This window comes from Carassius auratus, chromosome 8 (genome assembly GCF_003368295.1).
Source record: "Carassius auratus strain Wakin chromosome 8, ASM336829v1, whole genome shotgun sequence".
NCBI lineage: Eukaryota > Metazoa > Chordata > Actinopteri > Cypriniformes > Cyprinidae > Carassius > Carassius auratus.
Window position 1 is genome coordinate 14,815,523 of NC_039250.1, and position 18,616 is coordinate 14,834,138.

General features: G+C 37.3%; 1 protein-coding gene across 2 annotated transcripts in view; it reads right to left on the reverse strand.

Annotated features, from left to right (window-relative positions):
* Positions 1-283: 283 nt before the first annotated feature.
* LOC113107395 (transmembrane protein 132C) overlaps positions 284-18,616 on the reverse strand; it is a 210,893-nt gene continuing 192,560 nt past the window's right edge. Inside the window, exons 6-9 of one of the 2 annotated variants that reach the window (XM_026269881.1) lie at positions 18,297-18,505; positions 8,059-8,332; positions 6,589-6,780; positions 284-1,926 (exon numbers count right to left, since the gene is read on the reverse strand). In XM_026269881.1, coding sequence (XP_026125666.1) covers positions 733-1,926; positions 6,589-6,780; positions 8,059-8,332; positions 18,297-18,505 — 1,869 coding nt within the window. In that variant the 3' untranslated portion in view covers positions 284-732. The remainder of the gene's footprint in view (positions 1,927-6,588; positions 6,781-8,058; positions 8,333-18,296; positions 18,506-18,616) is intronic. The other variant, XM_026269882.1, reaches the window with a different exon arrangement.

Sequence of the window (18,616 nt, forward strand, 5' to 3'; positions counted from 1 at the left end):
GCTTGTTTCTGACGCTTCAAGCAACAAAAGGTTATAACTGAGATTTGGGAAATACAGTATAATTTAAGAAGATCCTCAAGGAACTGTGTAATTGATTTAGTTGGGCAGTTCTGGGCCGAAAAACATGTTTACTGCTCAGGCTGAGGAAAAGGTTTTGTGACACTCTTTACCAACAAAAAAAAAGACCGAAACACACATGTCAAACTTAGTGACTCAAGGTCTCTGGGAGAATAATCTAAATATATCAAGAATCTAGCAAGCAATACACTGGCCAGAAATGAAACTGGTAGGGCGTCCAAATCCAAACCATTCTATGTGCACTTTATTTACAATGATTCATTATTATTACAATCTTTAATCTACATGTCACCATCTGCATACAGTCCTGTAGCCTCATAAGTGAGTGCAGCGCATTGGCAAGCCTGGAAATACAGTTTCGTTTTTAACTACAAAAGGTGCTAAAATAAAATCATTTAAAAAAAGAAGAGAACATAATACAAATGAACATACAAAAAAGATTTGATCCATCTTGTTAAATTGTCATATTTTGCCATAGGTCTGCTGTTCTCTCTGTCTTGGCATTGTCAAACCAAAAGAATGCGAGACATCCTTTGTTATGTAATGACTGATGTGTTGTGTTCAGTTAGGTTTATGTAGCAGTTGTTTCCTGGCTCGTACTTGTCTCTATTACGAAGGCAAAAGGGTGAGTTCAGTTCGCACACATTGATTTGACTATGCCACTTCCTTTAAAGCACTGTCGTTTAGCCGCTCCATATAGTTTCGTAGTTCCTTGGAGTCACCAAGCTCAACATCCTGACATACCCACTTAATGTCATTGTCAGAATCCACTCCCAACTTTTCCTTAGCCGGACTAACACTTTCCACTGGGATGGTGGTGAATGTGGTAAACTTCACGCGTTTTCGTTTGGTCGTTGGCGAATCGCCTTTACTGTCTTTCCCGGTGCAGACCGTAGCGGTTTCGGCTCCTCGGTGCACCTGGCCTTGAACGTTCTTCTGCAAAGAGCCGCCATTGAGAAGGTGGCTCCCTTCCTCTAACCCTCCTAAGCTGGAATCCATAATGGTGATGTGTTCATCAGTCTGCGGAGACAAACTTACGTGGCTCTCCAGAAGTTCGGCGTCGTTTCCCAGCCACACCCAGTCGTGGGCGTGGTTCAAGCTCTCCTGGCCTTCAATCGACATTTCCTTGTGTTGGTACTTGAGGGTATATGAGATGCAATTGATTAGAAAAACCAGAATAGCCAAACAGAAGACACCTAATAAAGCGTACATCCCAATTTCAAGGTCAGTAAGTCCATGAGGTATTTGGAGGTCGTCCTCATCCACATTATGTCCTCGGGGAAGGTCTACTTGAGCGGGGAAGTCTGAGAAATCATTGGGAATGCCGGGCAAATGGCTCCCGTCATCTGAGAGCTTGTCTCCGTCTGGCCTCCTGATGATTGCTGTTTTGGTTGTAGTGGTGATTCTTCTCATGATACCGTCTTCCATGTCTGAGATGGAGCTTCCATAGTAGTGGATGTCCATTCCGGTCCTATCCGGGAGAGACGGATTCTGTCTACGGTCTCCTGGTCTGTTGTCCATGTCCTCATCCTGGCCAAAGTCACGTGGTCTCAAGGCGCTTTCGCTACTACCGAACTTCACGCGGATGTTGCAGTTTCCAGCCGCCAGGACGCTCCGGCGCTTAAATTTCTGACACACTTCAGATACCGTCATTTCCACATGCACCAGCAGACCTTGACCCTCGGCTCGTGCAGAAATAACGGGCCACCAGCCTGCTGTGTCTTGCCGTACGGACACGACATCCTCATCCAGAGAGGTAGCGGTCAGAACAAAGTGCTCCGGGTTGTACAGGTCCAGAGGAGCCATGGAGCCGTCACTGAACTGCAGCCATGCACTGATCAGCGCCTCCTACAGAGCGCAAGGAGAAAAACAGAAGATATGTTTGAGTGTAGCAACTATAAATGCATGATACAATCTAAAAAAATATGTTAAAGTAGGGCACGACATACTGCAGAATTTTAAGGATTTTTTTTTTTTTACAGGGGTTTTACCAGTATTTTGAATTTTAAACTTCATTGCATTGTGTTTTAGAGTTAACAGATTGTGCATGTTAATTTGCTCTTTTCTCACTTGGATGACTTCGTCATCATCTAATGTTCACCTAAAGGTAATCTTTAAATGCTATCTTTAGCAGACCTGAATATGAATATCCATTTTTTTATACTGTAAATTGATTAAAATGGCTGATTGTAGGGTTTATTGTTATTTTTAACCTACTTAGACAAAATAGTATTCAGTACAAGGGCATAACTATCAAGTCGAAAATCTCAATGTCTGTCTACAGTGTTTTTAGCCATTATAGGCAAGCAATGCAAAAGCTGCTTGGAATAAATGTCAAACCTCATAAAATGCCTTATTTTGGCCAAATTTATTAGCAAGTCTATTATAAACATATTGGCTGTTTATCAGTACTTATGAAGCACATATTGTGCATGACCTTATTCTACATCCCAAATCTGACCTTGCTTACTATTAATAAGCAGCAAATTTGGAGTTAATTGTTGTGAAAGTCATAGTTAATTGTTTGTTAATAGCACAAATTGGACCTTAAAATAAAGTGTACCAACCTTATTACTAAAAAGTTCTATATACTATATATGTATATATCTGCCATATTGAACATTATCATTTTCATTTGAATAGTCTGTCTCATGAAATAAAAGACATACCAAATGTCTACTAAAGAAAACATCTGCCATTACTTTTTTTCACCTATTAAACTTTTCTAGCATAAAATCAGTAAAATAAAAAAAAGGAAAACAGTTTAATGTCCAATAATGCATATGTACGGACAGTGGATTTTATACATTTGAATAAGTTTAACTGTACTAAAGCCGTGTGAGTGGCTACTCATCAGGTCTATGTAGTGTGCCTATGTAGGCAGTAAACCATAAGTTACTGTAGCTCCTTCATTTTGTTGTGGAGCCCATGTGTCACTGCATGTTACTCTGCTAATATACTGTGTCTGACTCCACACAGCAATCCTTTAATGTAGGCCGTGAGATCAGAGTGGTCTCTGCTCCACTTGGTGGGTCAGAAGGAGTCAGATTAAAAGATATGAGCAGATAACACAAGTGCTATTATGGATATGGGGCTGTATATAGGGATTTGCAACACACACGCATCTTAAGCTCTTCACTTACCAAGACATCAATGCTCGCTGTATGCGAATTACATGCTACAAATCCTTCTACGGGGGAGGGAAAACTCCCAGAGCACTCTAATCATGCACTGAGATGGCAAATGAGGGAGGTCAAAATAATATCTGTAATACTTTAAAAGCATACCGTGAGCTCCAGAGGGATTTTGCAGTGCTTTATAAATTCAGGAATGCAATGTGTTTTAAATGGTTTCTTTTTTTGTTGTTGAAATATCTGATTTTTTTTTTATATTTGAACCCTTTTGATGGCCAGCACTATTGGAAGATGGACTTGTTTGGTATTAATTAGTGCAAAGCTTTATGCCAGCAGCTGAACTGCCATTTTATCACTGGAGATTCCTATGCTGACATTTGCCTTTTCAAAATTCGCCGTCTGCAACTTATATTTCAAAGTGACTTGTATAATGCAATTAACAGCGATTATGCAAAACATGCGCAAAGCAAACATATTTGGTTTCGAGAGAGGTACTTGAGCCCAAGTTTGTTTGTATGGCGCATTTCCCCCATGCAAGTCATTTCAATTTATTTTTAATTTTAATTATTTTGTTTTTAATTTACTCTTGATTTTTTTTTTGTTATCAGAAATGTTTCTTATAATGAATGGCACTATAATTTATGTTTGTTTAATACTTGTACTGTATATTTTTTGGAATAATCTTCCCACCTCCTTCCAGAAACCTCATGTCACATATAATCATTTGTGAGTTGCATCTCCTGTGTGCTTAATATGAGGAACACTATTTGTGTGATGCACTTGTTTATAGCAGACACACTACCTATGTAAGGTGTAACAAATCAGTCATTTATAAGGCTTCGTTTCAACTACAGACATTTTAAACACGTTTTACATGGTGCACACCATCTGGGTGTTCTCAGTTCATTTTCAATAGGAGACACGTGGCAGATCACAGATCAGGGACAACACTGCACACCATGAAAGATAACCGTTACAGCTTGTTGCTCACGTGTCATGGCGAGATCACAATAAAAGCTTACAAACAATCACATACAGTGTAAAATACCATTTAGGTTTTTGAAACCGTTTTAGTGGTAATTGTGCATGAGGATGAGGAAGAATTAATTTCTCTTTGTTTGAAACTTGAAAACTTGAAATTCATGTGTTCATGAAAACAGCTCTGGTACTTAATATCCATTGTTATACCAAGTTCCACTAGAATTAATAGAGCCTCTGAGACACACAAACACATGTATGTCTTACTTAATTGAAAGGATTGAACTAACAACAGCACTGCGCTGATGCTAATCTGAGGTATGTCATATTGATTAAGACTGTCAACTAGAAGATAATTATATTGAGTCCAGGTACTGAAGCACTGCACATTCACCACCTCTCCTGAGACCATTAACAAAGCCATAATTAAGCATGACAGATGTAACCATGGGCAACCGTAGTTACTTTCTTCCATGGGTTATCCATTACACTTGTGCAACAAATGACCAATGTAGAAAAACGCTCCTTAATAGGTTTTTATAGAAAGAGGGAATTGCAGTGAGTTTCAAAGGCGTCATTATATAATGGACTACAGTTTGTGTATTTTCCAGAGAAACGTAGACCAATCGGTTTTCCAAGAGAGTATATCCTACAATGAAACAACATAATCGAAAATAAAACGAGCTAAAAGATGTTTTACATGAACAAAACTTCTGCCCTGGCCATCATTTCACACCGGTTCATCCCATTCCGCGTAATTGTTATAAGAGTGATCAATTAAAAGGGTTAAGTTCTATAGCTTTGTTGTCAAAGGAATTGTGTCTTCAGCACAAGTCATAGACTTCTTTCTCTGATTTGTTAATTTTCTATATGGTTATTTCCTTTTAGAAACCTTATTTGTGTGGTGGGAAACGTCACATACTGAATCGGTGCTCATATTTAAAGGGTTAGTTCACCCAATAATCAAAATTATGTCATTAATAACTTACCCTCATGTCGTTCCAAACCCGTAAGACCTTCGTTTATCTTTGGAACACAGTTTAAGATATTTTAGATTTAGTCCGAGAGCTCTCAGTCCCTCCATGTCCAGAAAATTAAGAAAAACATAATCAAAGTAGTCCATGTGACATCAGAGGGTCCGTTAGAATATTTGAAGCATCGAAAATACATTTTGGTCCAAAAATAGCAAAAACTATGACTTTATTCAGCATTGTCTTCTCTTCCGTGTCTGTTGTGAGAGAGTTCAAAACAAATCAGTTTGTGATATCCGGTTTCGTGAATGAATCATTCGATATAACTGGATCTTTTTGAACCAGTTCACCAAAATCGAACTGAATCATTTTAAACTGTTCGCATCTCTAATACGCATTAATCCACAAATGACTTAAGCTGTTAACTTTTTTAATGTGGCTGACACTCCCTCTGAGTTCAAACAAACCAATATCCCGGAGTAATGCATGCACTCAAACAGTACACTGACTGAACTGCTGTGAAGATGAACACCGAGCCAGATAATGAACAAAACATTGACTCATTCACAAGTCAAGAACCGGTTACATCGGATTTCGGATCACCAGTACTTCTTTCAGACAGTTCGATTCAATAAACCGGTTTAAGAAAATGGATCACCAGTTCAACGTGAACCGTTTCAAATGATTCAGTTCGATTTGGTGAACTGGTTAAAAAAGATCGGGTTACAACGAATGATTCATTTGCAAACTGGATATCACAAACTGCTTTGTTTTGAACTCAATGCTGAATAAAGTCGTAGTTTTTTATTGTGGCGAGTGGGGCGGGGCCGAGAGGCGTGGGAACGAGGAGTGAGGCCAGGTGTAGTGATTGGAGATGAGCTACACCTGCGCCCCACCGCCGGTCTTGAGTCCCCCCACTGTAACAATAAAATCTCCATATACATCGGGAAGAAGGAGGCGGGAACCGGCGGACAATCAAAACACTTTAATATTCAAAATAAACAAAACAGCGCGTCAGCCCCTCACGGCGACTGACGCGCACAAATAAAAGCCAAACACATAAAATAATGTCCCAGGCCTGGTCCTCTCTCGTCCTTCACGGTCGTCACTCCAGTTTTATATCCTTCCATCTCCTACGTGGGACTCAAGACCGGCGGTGGGGCGCAGGTGTAGCTCATCTCCAATCACTACACCTGGCCTCACTCCTCGTTCCCACGCCTCTCTGCCCCGCCCCACTCGCCACATTTATATTTTTGAACCAAAATGTATTTTCAATGCTTCTTTTGGGTGAACTATCCCTTTAACTCTTGTAGCTTCTACAGTGATATTTAATTAGATTTAAGCAGTATAACAGTGGTGTGTCATAGTGGCACCCATTGGTTGTTCAGGAAAACAGTGAATATTCTGTTTTTGTGATGGGAAATTACCTGTTTAGGTTTGCTTAGCACTTCCTGTGTGGTAGCCGTGGCGCTGATGGCTCGGTTACTTCCTGTGCTGAGCTGCAGGTTGAGTGCGAGACCACTGACCAACTGCAGGCCCAGTTCAGTGATGGTCACTCGATCATCCACAACCCTCACCGTCTTCTCTGCCAGGATGGAATCTGACAGCGGGGACAGGACCTAGAGCAGAGCATACACACAAAAGCACATTATTAAATACAAGCATCATAACCAATCTGGGTTGGTGGAGACAGCGCTGCCCACAGGGATTACCTCCAATTACAGGCTGAAACATCAAAAACACAGAGCTGTAAACCCGTCTAGTGATTGATGCAATAAAAAGGTGTTACAGACAGTCTCCAGCCTGCCCACACTTTCACTGCAGACGAGCACATATTAGGTATCTGCTCTCAAAGCAGACAGGAAAAACAAAATAAATCCAGATGACTAACGCCTCCTCTGACACATGTACGCTGCAATATCAGCCCACTTTACTGTAGGAAAGTGAGCTGCGGAAAAGGTAACATCTTAGTACTGGCTGTGTTCAACCTTGTAGAAAAGGTATGCTGGGAGTACCACGGTACAGTGATGGTACTTGATGTACAGAATACAGAGTCAAAGACAAAGAAAAGTAAAAATCTAGTTTAAAATGTGATAAGTCCTTAGAAATTTGCCTTTTGTATTCACGCTGGTTTCTATATGAAAATCTTCAATTTAAAAGAATAGAATAGTCCACCCCAAAATTGTAATTTTTCTGACAGTATACTCACTCTCCGGTCATCTAAGATGTAGATGAGTTTGTTTTTTCATCAAAACATATTTGGAAAAATGTAGCATTGCATCACTTGCTCAACAATGGATCCTATGCAGTCAGTGAATGATAAAAACATCACAATAATAATCTTAAGTATTAATAAGTATTAAGTGACATTTACAAATGAAAACAGTTCTAAGCAAACATATTGGTAGATTTTGATGTGAGAGGACAACATTGGACTGACTTTATAACTAAAGAAAGAGTTATTATGGATTATGGACTCATATTTTGATGACAGTATAAAGTTACAAGTATGTTTTTTTAAAAAAAAAACAGCTTTTCACTACACAAGAAACTAACTGATGGACTGGAGTTGTGTTGATTACTCGTAGAATCATATTCTGACGGCACCCATCCATGGGTATCAAGTGACAATGCTAAATTTCTCCAAATTTGTTTTAACGAATTACATCTTGGATGGCCTGAAGGTAACTTTTAGGTGAACAATGATGCTATAAATGTCGTAACCATCAAATAAAAAGTTAAAACATATTTTCTTTTCACCATGAATACACATTAGTGTAAGTCTTTAAGTGTTTTTTTTTTTTTTGCAAAAACATATTTTACAAATTATAATTTAAAAGAGGTGTTGACTTTGAATTGGCAGACGTGGGGTTTAAAATTATTGAAAATATACAAACCTGAATGCTGGTCATGCCTGTGTCCATACCCTCCAAAACACGTCCCTCTCTCAGCCTAGCGATTCGTGGATTCTCTACTTTCAGGAAGTCCCAGACTAACTCCGTAATATCCACCTGCCAATCGCTGCCCAGCATGTGAGTCACCTGACCTCGTGTCTCTGAGGATTCAGCCACAAAGTGTGTGAGCACACGCACCATGGCCCTCTGGTACTGCAGAGTACATGTTTTTCCTCTCCGCTCTTCATCATCGTCATCTTCACTGTCCCGCGTTGACCTGGGAATGGAAAGGATAAAAGTTGGGATCTGCACCAAGAATACAGTCATTAATATTTGTAAATTCAAACATATATATTACCCAGTTGTGTTTTGTTACATAATTTTTCCATCTGTAACTGCAGGTTAACTGTATCCATGCCCCCTCTGAGATACACAAACTGTAAATATACCTAATGCTTTTTCAGATGTAATGTCAAATGTTTTCTTATGCTGGAATGAAAGACACTAAGTACAGATGAAGTGCTTCTAATTCTTATCCAAAAATACAAAATGGATAACAAGAGTTAAAGCTGAACAAAATCGTGTTACTCAAGCTGTGTATGAATATATATATATATATATATATATATATATATATATATATATATATATATATATTTCCTTCTTTTCCATTTTGCATTTACTTTTACTTTCAATACTTCAGTACGTTTCAGATAAAAAAATAAATACCTTTTGTACTTAAAGTACAATAAATATCACATACTTTAAGATTTTTACTCAAGTAATATTCTAAATGGTGACTTCAACTTCTAATAATAGATATCTGTACTTTACTTGAGTATGGCTTTCAGGTACTTTATACACCAATGAATCAAAGTTACTCCTTTCTTTGTGTGAACATTTGAGCTGTGTTATGCAAATATTTCCACATAGTGACGTAGACGTGGGGGTGTGTTTAAATGAGGTGTTTTAGGAGGGCGTGGTTGACTCTTTACTTTTATAAAGAATATCTCTTTGTGTTTGAGTCTTTGCAACTTTAGGGATCTTATCTGTTTACAAACAGCTTGTAACACTCCAAAGAGAATGGAAAAATTTAAATTGCATCAAATGACCCCTTTAACATCTCTATGAAATTTTTTATTAAAGGTCCCGTTCTTCGTGATTCCATGTTTTAAACTTTAATTAGTGTGTAATGTTGTTGTTAGAGTATAAATAATATCTGTAAAATTCTAAAGCTCAAAGTTCAATGCCAAGTAAGATATTTTATTTAACAGAATTATTCTTAAAAGATGGAGCAGTTCCCTCTTTGTCTGGAGAAGGCGTTGTTTCCAGGAGGACAGCGTGCGCTAAGCTGCTGTCAAATCACAACACAGGAACCGCTGGCCCAATCAGAACTTGTTATGTATTTCTGAAGGAGGGACTTTATAGAACAAGGAAGTCATCAGCCCATTTTTATGACAGTGAAAACAGCGGTATACAGATAGGAAAAGATAGGAAAAATACTGTTTTTTTACACGCGAAACATGAACACATGTTATATTGCACACTGTAAACACAATCAAAGCTTCAAAAAAGTGAGAAAACGGGACCTTTAACTTTTAGTTTTTAGCTCATTTAGTTTTCTTTTTTGTTCTTCAGTTTAACCTGAAGTACAAAAAAGAAAACTAAATTAACTAAAAACTAAATCTTAATAAAATATGACATAGAGATGTTAAAGGGGTCATTTGATGCGATTAAAATTTTTCCATTCTCTTTGAAGTGTTACAAGCTGTGTGTAAACAGATAAGATCCCTAAAGTTGCAAAGACTCAAACACAAAGAGATATTCTTTATAAAAGTAAAGAGTCACGCCCTCCTAAAACACCTCATTTAAACCCCCCCCCCCACGTCTACGTCACTATGTGGGAATATTTGCATAACACCACCCAAAAATTTTAAAACAATAAAAGTATATAAAAACTTAGTTTTTTTATACTTTTATTTTTTTCAATTAATTAATTCAGTTAATGTTCATTTTATTTCAAGTGATGGCATTTTTTTATAGATTTAGTTTTAGCTAATGAATTTGACTGCACTGTAAGGTAGTAACTTTCAAAAACTTCTATAATTATGACTTCCAGGTCCAAAGACCTTTTGGGGACATTTTACATTTAATTATTTTTCCTCAGACTCCAGGTAGTCAAAATATATTGGCTAGTTAAGAACAATAACATTTGCAAAATGATCCAAACACTGCTCTGCGTCTTCACAAATCCTTCTATGGTCTTTACATCACTAAAAAGGCTTCACGAGAAAGGAAGAGATATTAACAAGTGGCATTTTGTGATTTAGCCATCAGTTGTTCTGGGTGAGATCCCAGTGTCAGTGCTCCGTTATTACCTACACAGGAGGTCTGAAGACAATTCAATAAACAATATTTTCCACATAGAAGACATTGAAGTCCCTTAAAGGGGCAACCAGCTCCACATATCTCTCTCACACAGCGTCATTCATTGATATAAACTGGAATAGTCAGACTTTATCATGCCTGCCTGGTGTCGAGAGAACACTGTTAACACCAGGCTGTAAAGTGTGGGCATGCCTGGCACTTTACACACTACAGGTTTGGCACAAGCACAGAAACACTCTCTCTCGGGTCAGTTTCTCTCTCTCGCACTACACGGACCAACTGGCAGCGCATTTGGCAGAGGACGAAGAGCCTTGCGATTCTCTCTCTCATACACACATATAGCGGTAAACAAATGGATCATCAGTGCCCACTAGCAACAAACAGTAATGCTGTTACATCAGCAAGGTCATGCCTGTTATGCCATGATAAATATAAATGAGAATGTGTGGAGAGGGAAATCAGTGGTGAATGCAAAACACACACGCTCCTCTGCCACATTTTCAGACGATGAGCCAAAATTGACATTTTCTCCTCTCTTGCATGAAAAATGTCTCCGGGTCAAGTAAAACAAACGTAAGGTGAATTTGCCGTTTTTAACATGCTCGTTCATCCTTGCTAAACACGTTCACATTGTGATAATCACAGAAAAGATGAATGTACTTTGGCATGCGCTGTGTAGACCGGACTGCAGCTGTGAGAGCCAACTCTAGCTCTGGCTAATGAGCATCTGGGCCGCCGAACACATGTTCATAAACTGCTGACAGAGGCCCTTGACTTTCTGTAGTGCTAGGTGAGCATGGCTAGTGGAGGCAAGCTAATTAGTCGTGATGTGCTGACGATGAAGTCCTTCATTTAACAGCATGTGTTTTAGAGGGTACATGTGGAGATGGAGTCATTTGGGTAAGATTTCAACAACATTTAATGTCCTGATACCTCAAAACAACCTTGCTAACAAGAAACAATTAACAGGAGGCCAAAAACCGATTGGAGGCTCTAAACCAGACTTAGTCAGCTAAAAAAATCCTGCAAGAAATCATGCAAGAACCTCTTCACCTGCACAATTCTAATCTGCCTGAAATGAAAGCTACTTTATTGGCTGAACTTTTTTTAAAGAGATATTCCTTCATCACCATATTCCATCATCATTTACTCACCCTCATGTTGCACCAAACCTGTATGAATCTTTTTCTGCTGTTAAACACACATCAAGATATTTCGAAGAATGTTTATAACCAGTTAGCCATTGACTTGCATCGCATTTTATTTTTCATATTTCTGTCTATCCCTGCTGATACCATTACAAACATTACAATAGATTGACTTTTAACCATTAAAGCCAAAATGTAGTGTGTTTTGGGACATATTCCAGTAGGATTTAGTGTTTTAACAAGCCACCAATAGGTGACCAATTACCAGTAGAAACCGGCTCCATAACAGTTTCCATTAAAACCAATTCAAGTCCCAATAATATCAGTAAAACCATTACAGATTTTGTGTTGGTGTCTGCTGTTTTTAATTTAATATAATATGACCAGAACAAGATAATACAAAAACATGTTACATTTTTGATCAGACATTTCCTGTCAGACTCCTATTGTCCTATGCAGTAGAGACAAAGAAAATATGGTTGATAAAAATAGATATTTTTTTAATGGCTTCCATTTATTAATTTCCTTACTAGAACATAAGAATGTAACGATTAACCATGAGCTGGTTGAAAATCGATTCAAATATGTAATGTTTCAAATCGGTTGAGATGCTAAACAAATCACTATTCAATTAGGATGTAGGAGTTTATATGTATGTATGTCTGAGAGGAGCTTACTGTCTTTAAAAGTTTAGATGGTATTTTTTCTTTTCATCTTGCCTCTGTATAATGCATATTAAAGTTCACAAGGGCAGCACTGCTTTGTTTAAAGCGGAAACCAAGGAAACGCTTTAAGCGCCACCTGCTTGCAGAAAGTGAATCTTCAGCTCGTCTGATGTTTATGTTTCATGCAGATATTTTTATTTATAGTCAAACCATTCAGTTTTTTTCAAATTGTGAAATTATATAATCTAATTTAGATTGAAATCTGCTCATGTTGCATGTATGCAGCATCTTTGTTTGGATCATGATTAAATGCAGTGGTTGCCTCTCATTTGAATGGAAAGAGCACAGACAAAGCCTTGTTTTGTTTATATGAAAATATTTCATTAGATCTTACTTATTTATTTGATTTGGGACTTGTTTTAAAATTTCAATTTAGTTTTGTTATTTACATTTGCATTATATTTAAAATTTGTCATTTAGCAGACGCTTTCAAATTGGGACAATAGAAACAATCAAATCCAACAAAAGAGCAATAATTTGCAAGAGCTGTATTAGTACACAGTATTATTATAGTATTATATTTCCATTTCACAAAAAAATGGCCAAGCAAATAGACACATTTAATTTATAATTTCTGAAATCTCATTTTTTAATTGAATCCAATCGAATCGTGAGTTGAGTGAATCGTTACATCCCTACTGGAAAATAATTTGATATAGCTTTAGCATAAAGAAATCGCTTTCAAACCAAGTTGGTTTTTGTGAATCTTTGTGAAAAACTTGAATCTGTTGTGAAATCTGAAAGGAGATATATTTTGCCTTAACATGAAATCACACATGAAACCATGCATTGATTCCTCTTGAATGGTTAAAATTTTCCCACCCTTATGTGCCAAACAATAGTAAATCTGGCTGCACCAATTGTTTAATTGTGACTTTAATGGGACATTTTATCATTTAAACTCTTTCTTGACATTCAAGTAGTTGACATTCATTGGCCAGGCAATTAAACACTGAGTCAAACATTTCCAAACCCTATACCTAGTAATGTCAGCATGGCCGAATTCATATTCATAAGAAAAACTTGCCATGCCATTTACACTGAGGCCCCCCATCTTCAAAAACAGTGTAAATTTAACCACCCATTTTAAATTATTGTTTGACTGAACTAGCAACACCAAGCAGTGTGTGGGTGCTGCTGAATAACTAGTGTGATGAACACTAGAACGTGAGTGAGTGGGTTCTTGAGGTGTCACCTCGGCAATGTGCATTATTGCCACAACACTGCGACATTAGGATGGACTTTGTGTCTCTGTCACTGAATCAAAATATGATTGCATCAGGTGGCCATCTTGTTAGTGCTTTCCGAGATTGAGGCTGTCTGGAGGACGGCAATCGAGCCCCTCATTAGAGTCCACTCGATCCACACTGACAGACAACCTCCCACTACCAGAGACACAGATCTATGAAGATCCTGCTGGTGTAGGGCTTGCTCGCTTGTCACATTTAAGTCCAACTTAACAAGTGTTGTCCAAAAATCATCATTATACACTGATCACATGCACCTTAATTTCAACAGAGATTTCAAATCCATGCATGACATATAGTACATAGTCGGCAAATACACAAAACACTTTACCATTACAAGGTATCAGCAATAAAACAAAAAACGAAAAACAATCAGAGAACAACTTTCTCTTCATTTGCATTTTTTGGGTGTTGTTGTGGTGTTGCCAGCTAGTTACTAGCTGCTCCAAATTAATAGAGCATATTCTTAAGTTTCTATAATATTTAGATGAATGAATGAGTTATTATATGAGCATTTGGAAGAATTATTTTTAATACTAACTAATACTAATCAACATAAAGTACGAACAGTAATAACAGTGATATCTACTAGTGATGTGCGGGTCGTCTCCTAACTCGGGGGCCCCACGGGTCGGGGCAGGGCGGGTTAAGAAATGGGCACTTTATTTGTGGGGCGAGTTGGGGCGGGTCACTAAAAACATTTTTTTTTTTTTTATCCATTTATGTTGCGTGTAATTTAGTGGTGGACATTTTGATTATTTCAAGAGATTTGTTTATTTCCAATTCGTTCACCAAAATGATTAATTCACTGATTTGTTCAGTGACCATTTCTTCATATTACACAAATACACCACAGCAGGTGGCAACAAAGAGTGTCTTGTGTTATGTCTTAAGTCAACGAACGTATATACTTGTGACAAAAACTGATTTGGCTTTATTAAAGTGTGTGTATCATCACATTAAATAAATAGTCTAAATAAGTTGTTCCGATGAACAAAGCACAAGGTGTTCTTGCATAATTAAAAATTGTAATTATTTCATTAAATTTTAATTTCGAAAACTATTCGTTCACCTAAAATATTTGTTCACGTACGAACTATCACTAGTGTAATTCCCTATAGCCTACAGGTATATTAAATATTTGGAATATATATTTTCTTATTTTATATTTTATCTTTGATAAGGTCACAATACGAAGGTCTAAGCAACAATGTAACAACTTCCGTGATGTCCCCGATGCGCGGGGCAGATCGGGGCGGGTCAAGAAATTTTACTTTATTTGTGGGGCCAAATGATTTCAGAAAAGCGGGACCTGCGGGTTGGAAAAAAAGCCGACCCGCGCATCACTAATGTCTCCCAATTAAAAAAAAATATAACTACAAAACATCAAATCGAAATAAAAACGAAAATGAATAATACATTTTATATTCAAAACTAGTGATACATAAATCTATTTTGTTTTGTAGTATAATGTGATGTTCTTCTGGGATGTTTATTGTACTTAATATTATAAATTCATAAAGTCTGTGATAAATACATCACCTAGAAGGCCATCAGGAAAAAACCACGGGAACCAGATGAGTCCTCTGCACAATCTGACTTTGTTGCAACCTAGAATGAAACTGCTGGTCTCGTCTGGCCAGAGAAGAACACTATTTCTCTGTTTAAAACTGTAAAGCTGCTTTGACACTTTGTGCATTGTAAAAAGCGCTATATAAATAATCATGACTTGACTTTAAAATAAAGTGTGTAAACAGCAGAACTGCAATCATATTTACTTCAAAAAGGCTTCCTGAACCCTTCCCTTAATTGTGATTAGACGATCAAACATAATAGCCCCACCCCAAACTCAAACCATTGGTTTAGCTGTCACAGTGTCGGAATGGGCTGGATGCTCAAAACAAAAAGAATTATACAAACACCTATACCAAACAAATAGCACCACGGAGACACAGTGTTATGACTTGGTCACAATGGTGACAATCCAGTGAAATTGTGTTCATAAAAATATATAAGTCCATAAAAAAGTCAATTTTCCAATATGTCCACTGTCAACAGCAAATTATGAAGCACAAACAGTGGTAAATCTGACTGCACATTTACACTTTTCTGAGAATCCAGCCTACAGTAGGCTTACATTGCATATATTGTCTCTGCAAATTAAATTTAGAGAAAATCTTTACCATAAAAAAATACAAATAAAAACATCCACTTCAGCTTCAACTGTGCTTGATGTTTAATATAAGGGTTGTTTATGAGTTACATGCACAAACCCTTCGTTTAATTGTAATGTTAGAAACACACACATAAATCAAACTGCGTAACAAGCAGGTTGATGCAAAAAAAAAGAAAGAAGTATAAAGCAATCAGCATCCAATATTCATTCTGTGTGTATATATATATATATATAGAACACCTCATTAGCAGTAAACAGCTTTAGAGAGCATATCCATAAATAAACCACAAAACGAGTTATTATGAATACATGAACTTAATCTAACAAACCAGTATACCATGAGTTAGAGCCGTTATCGGGCCATAAGTTAGGCCCGACAGGACCCGAGCCCGACCAGTACATTTTGATTGACAGCTTTGTAAAAGCCCGAACCCGTTTACAGCCCGACATTATTCAAATGTGCGCACACACACAGCTCTTTTGCCTTTTGTCAAGAATGATTCATTTATACATGTTTTAACATAATTTAGTCATAACTAACGTAGACTAGGCCACTTGGAAGTTGGAATACAGAAATAAAATAAGTCCTCTGTGACATCTTAACATCTCAGCACTCTAAATAGACATAGGCTCATTTAGCCTATAAATAGACCATCGCACCAATGAAAACAAGTATTTTTTAACAAATTAAATTAAGATACATTTTAAATTAAGATGGGTATTTGGCAATGATGAATTTAAGATAAAGGCTCATCGGGTCCCGTCAGGGTTCGGACAAAGAGCTTCATATTTTACATTCTGTATTCTCAGCTTCTCACACACGTCATGAATCATTGTGCCACATGGGACGGACGGAAATGGAGGCATAGAGGAAACTGCCTTCATACCTTTAGGAAATCGTATATATTGACTTTATTCTATTTTGAATTCACAAGCCCAAGTGGATCCTTGTAGATTATAAAGAGAGATGTGAAATGTATCCCGACGATATATGACGACAAAATATTAGAGGTGCATGATGGGAAATTGCAGCCAGGAGCATTTGCAATAAGTTTAAAATGATCAACCTCCTGTTTCATAACTCACAGATTTCCTACTTTTACAGATTCACAGACTTTTCACCAGTCCAGGTTCCACCCAAAGCTAGTTTTTCTTTTTACGCATAATTATAATTAGAAATGGTTCGATTAATACATTTTCATACGCTCATTTGAATGTAATCTCATATAGATATGGATGAAATCAATATGAATGCTTGATATGAATTTTTGTTCTATAAGCAAAGGATTATATGATGGTTCACTGCATTGCTGTACTGTCCGACAGAGAGTTTGTTTCATGGTTTCACATTCCAGCGCTGCATCTGTTTCTCTGTGATTGTGTGGGGCTTCTTATAATCCTGCTTCACCACAGGATTTCAGTGCATTTCCACTTTAAAGGTTTAACTTATTTTCTTTTCTAAATGTAATTTTTTTTAATCCCAAAAAATACTAAATTTGTATTATGTGTCTTCATATATCTGATTATTTTGAGTTTTCATGTGTTCGTTAGGGATAGACATCTCCTTTTCTGTGCACATCATTCACACATTTAAAACAATGATTGCAGCATTTTTTTTATTTTTGCCTTTTAAGTTTCTAACTGCAGGATTTTCAGCCTCTGTATTTGTAGAGATGTCAATATTTATGAGCTGGTCAAAGAGACCAACCACTGATGTAATTAAAGGTTTCTGCTCTTTACCCACCAAACATATTGAATAAATGATCTGAATCTATTTACTTACTTATTTAAATAATTTTTTCTAGGGCTGTCAAATTTAATATTTGACCATTCAACTTGACACTGGTAACAATGATAAACATATAATTATATATGAAAGCTTAAAAGGGCTTGTGTGATGAACAAGAACTGCTGAGGTTTGTCCTCACAAGTCAAGCAAGTACAGTTGAGCTTCCATTTTCCATTTTTAATATGTGATAACAAACCTAACTAAAACCCGTTCATAATATAAAGCAATCCTTTCTCTTCAGAAGACTTACATTAAACCACTCAATTCATATTGATTACTTGATTATGATGTCTTTATGAACTTTCTGAAGCATTAAACGTTTGGTGGAGTGGACTTTAGGGACAGAAAAATCTCTGGTGTCATGACAAATACCTTGCATTTTTGTTTTGAAGTTGAATGAAATCTTATGGATTTCGAATGAGAAAATCATGACAGGATTTTTAATTTTGGGTAAACTATTCCTTTAACGCATTTGTTCAGTCTGATAATATAACTCCTTAATTCTTTTTGTTTTTGAAGACCGGTCAGTTCAGGATGACCCTTTAAAGACCATTACACACACATACACACACACACTTACAGAGAAACCACCTGGTTGAAATCTTGCCATAACAGATTGCAAAATACTACAATTAGAGTATGTTTTGAGAGGTACAGAACTGTGAGTGACAGATGTTTGAATTCTGTGGAAATCTGCTTTTCACATGTAGATTCAGCGCAGCTCTATGATCACTCAATATTCTCAGAATCCAACACAAAGGTTCATACCTCTGGGCATTACTGTTTACGGCAATCCTCCAGCCTTTGATCTGACTGAGTTCGGTATCTGAAACTTCGATGTGCAGAGGCAGTTTGGGAATCCAGACCTTCACCTCCAGCTGGGCCCTCAGGTAACCATACGTGAAGTTCAGCAGCATTCGGACCCGTCCTCTCATCTCCTTGCCATTCACGTAGACGTAATCACACCTGTCTGATACCTGAGATCAGAAAAAAGGGATGTCAGTGATGGAGAAGTGAGAAAAGAACAGTGGATTGATCTTCTCAGGACACAACTTCACATTACCAAAATCAACACAATGCATCTGAGC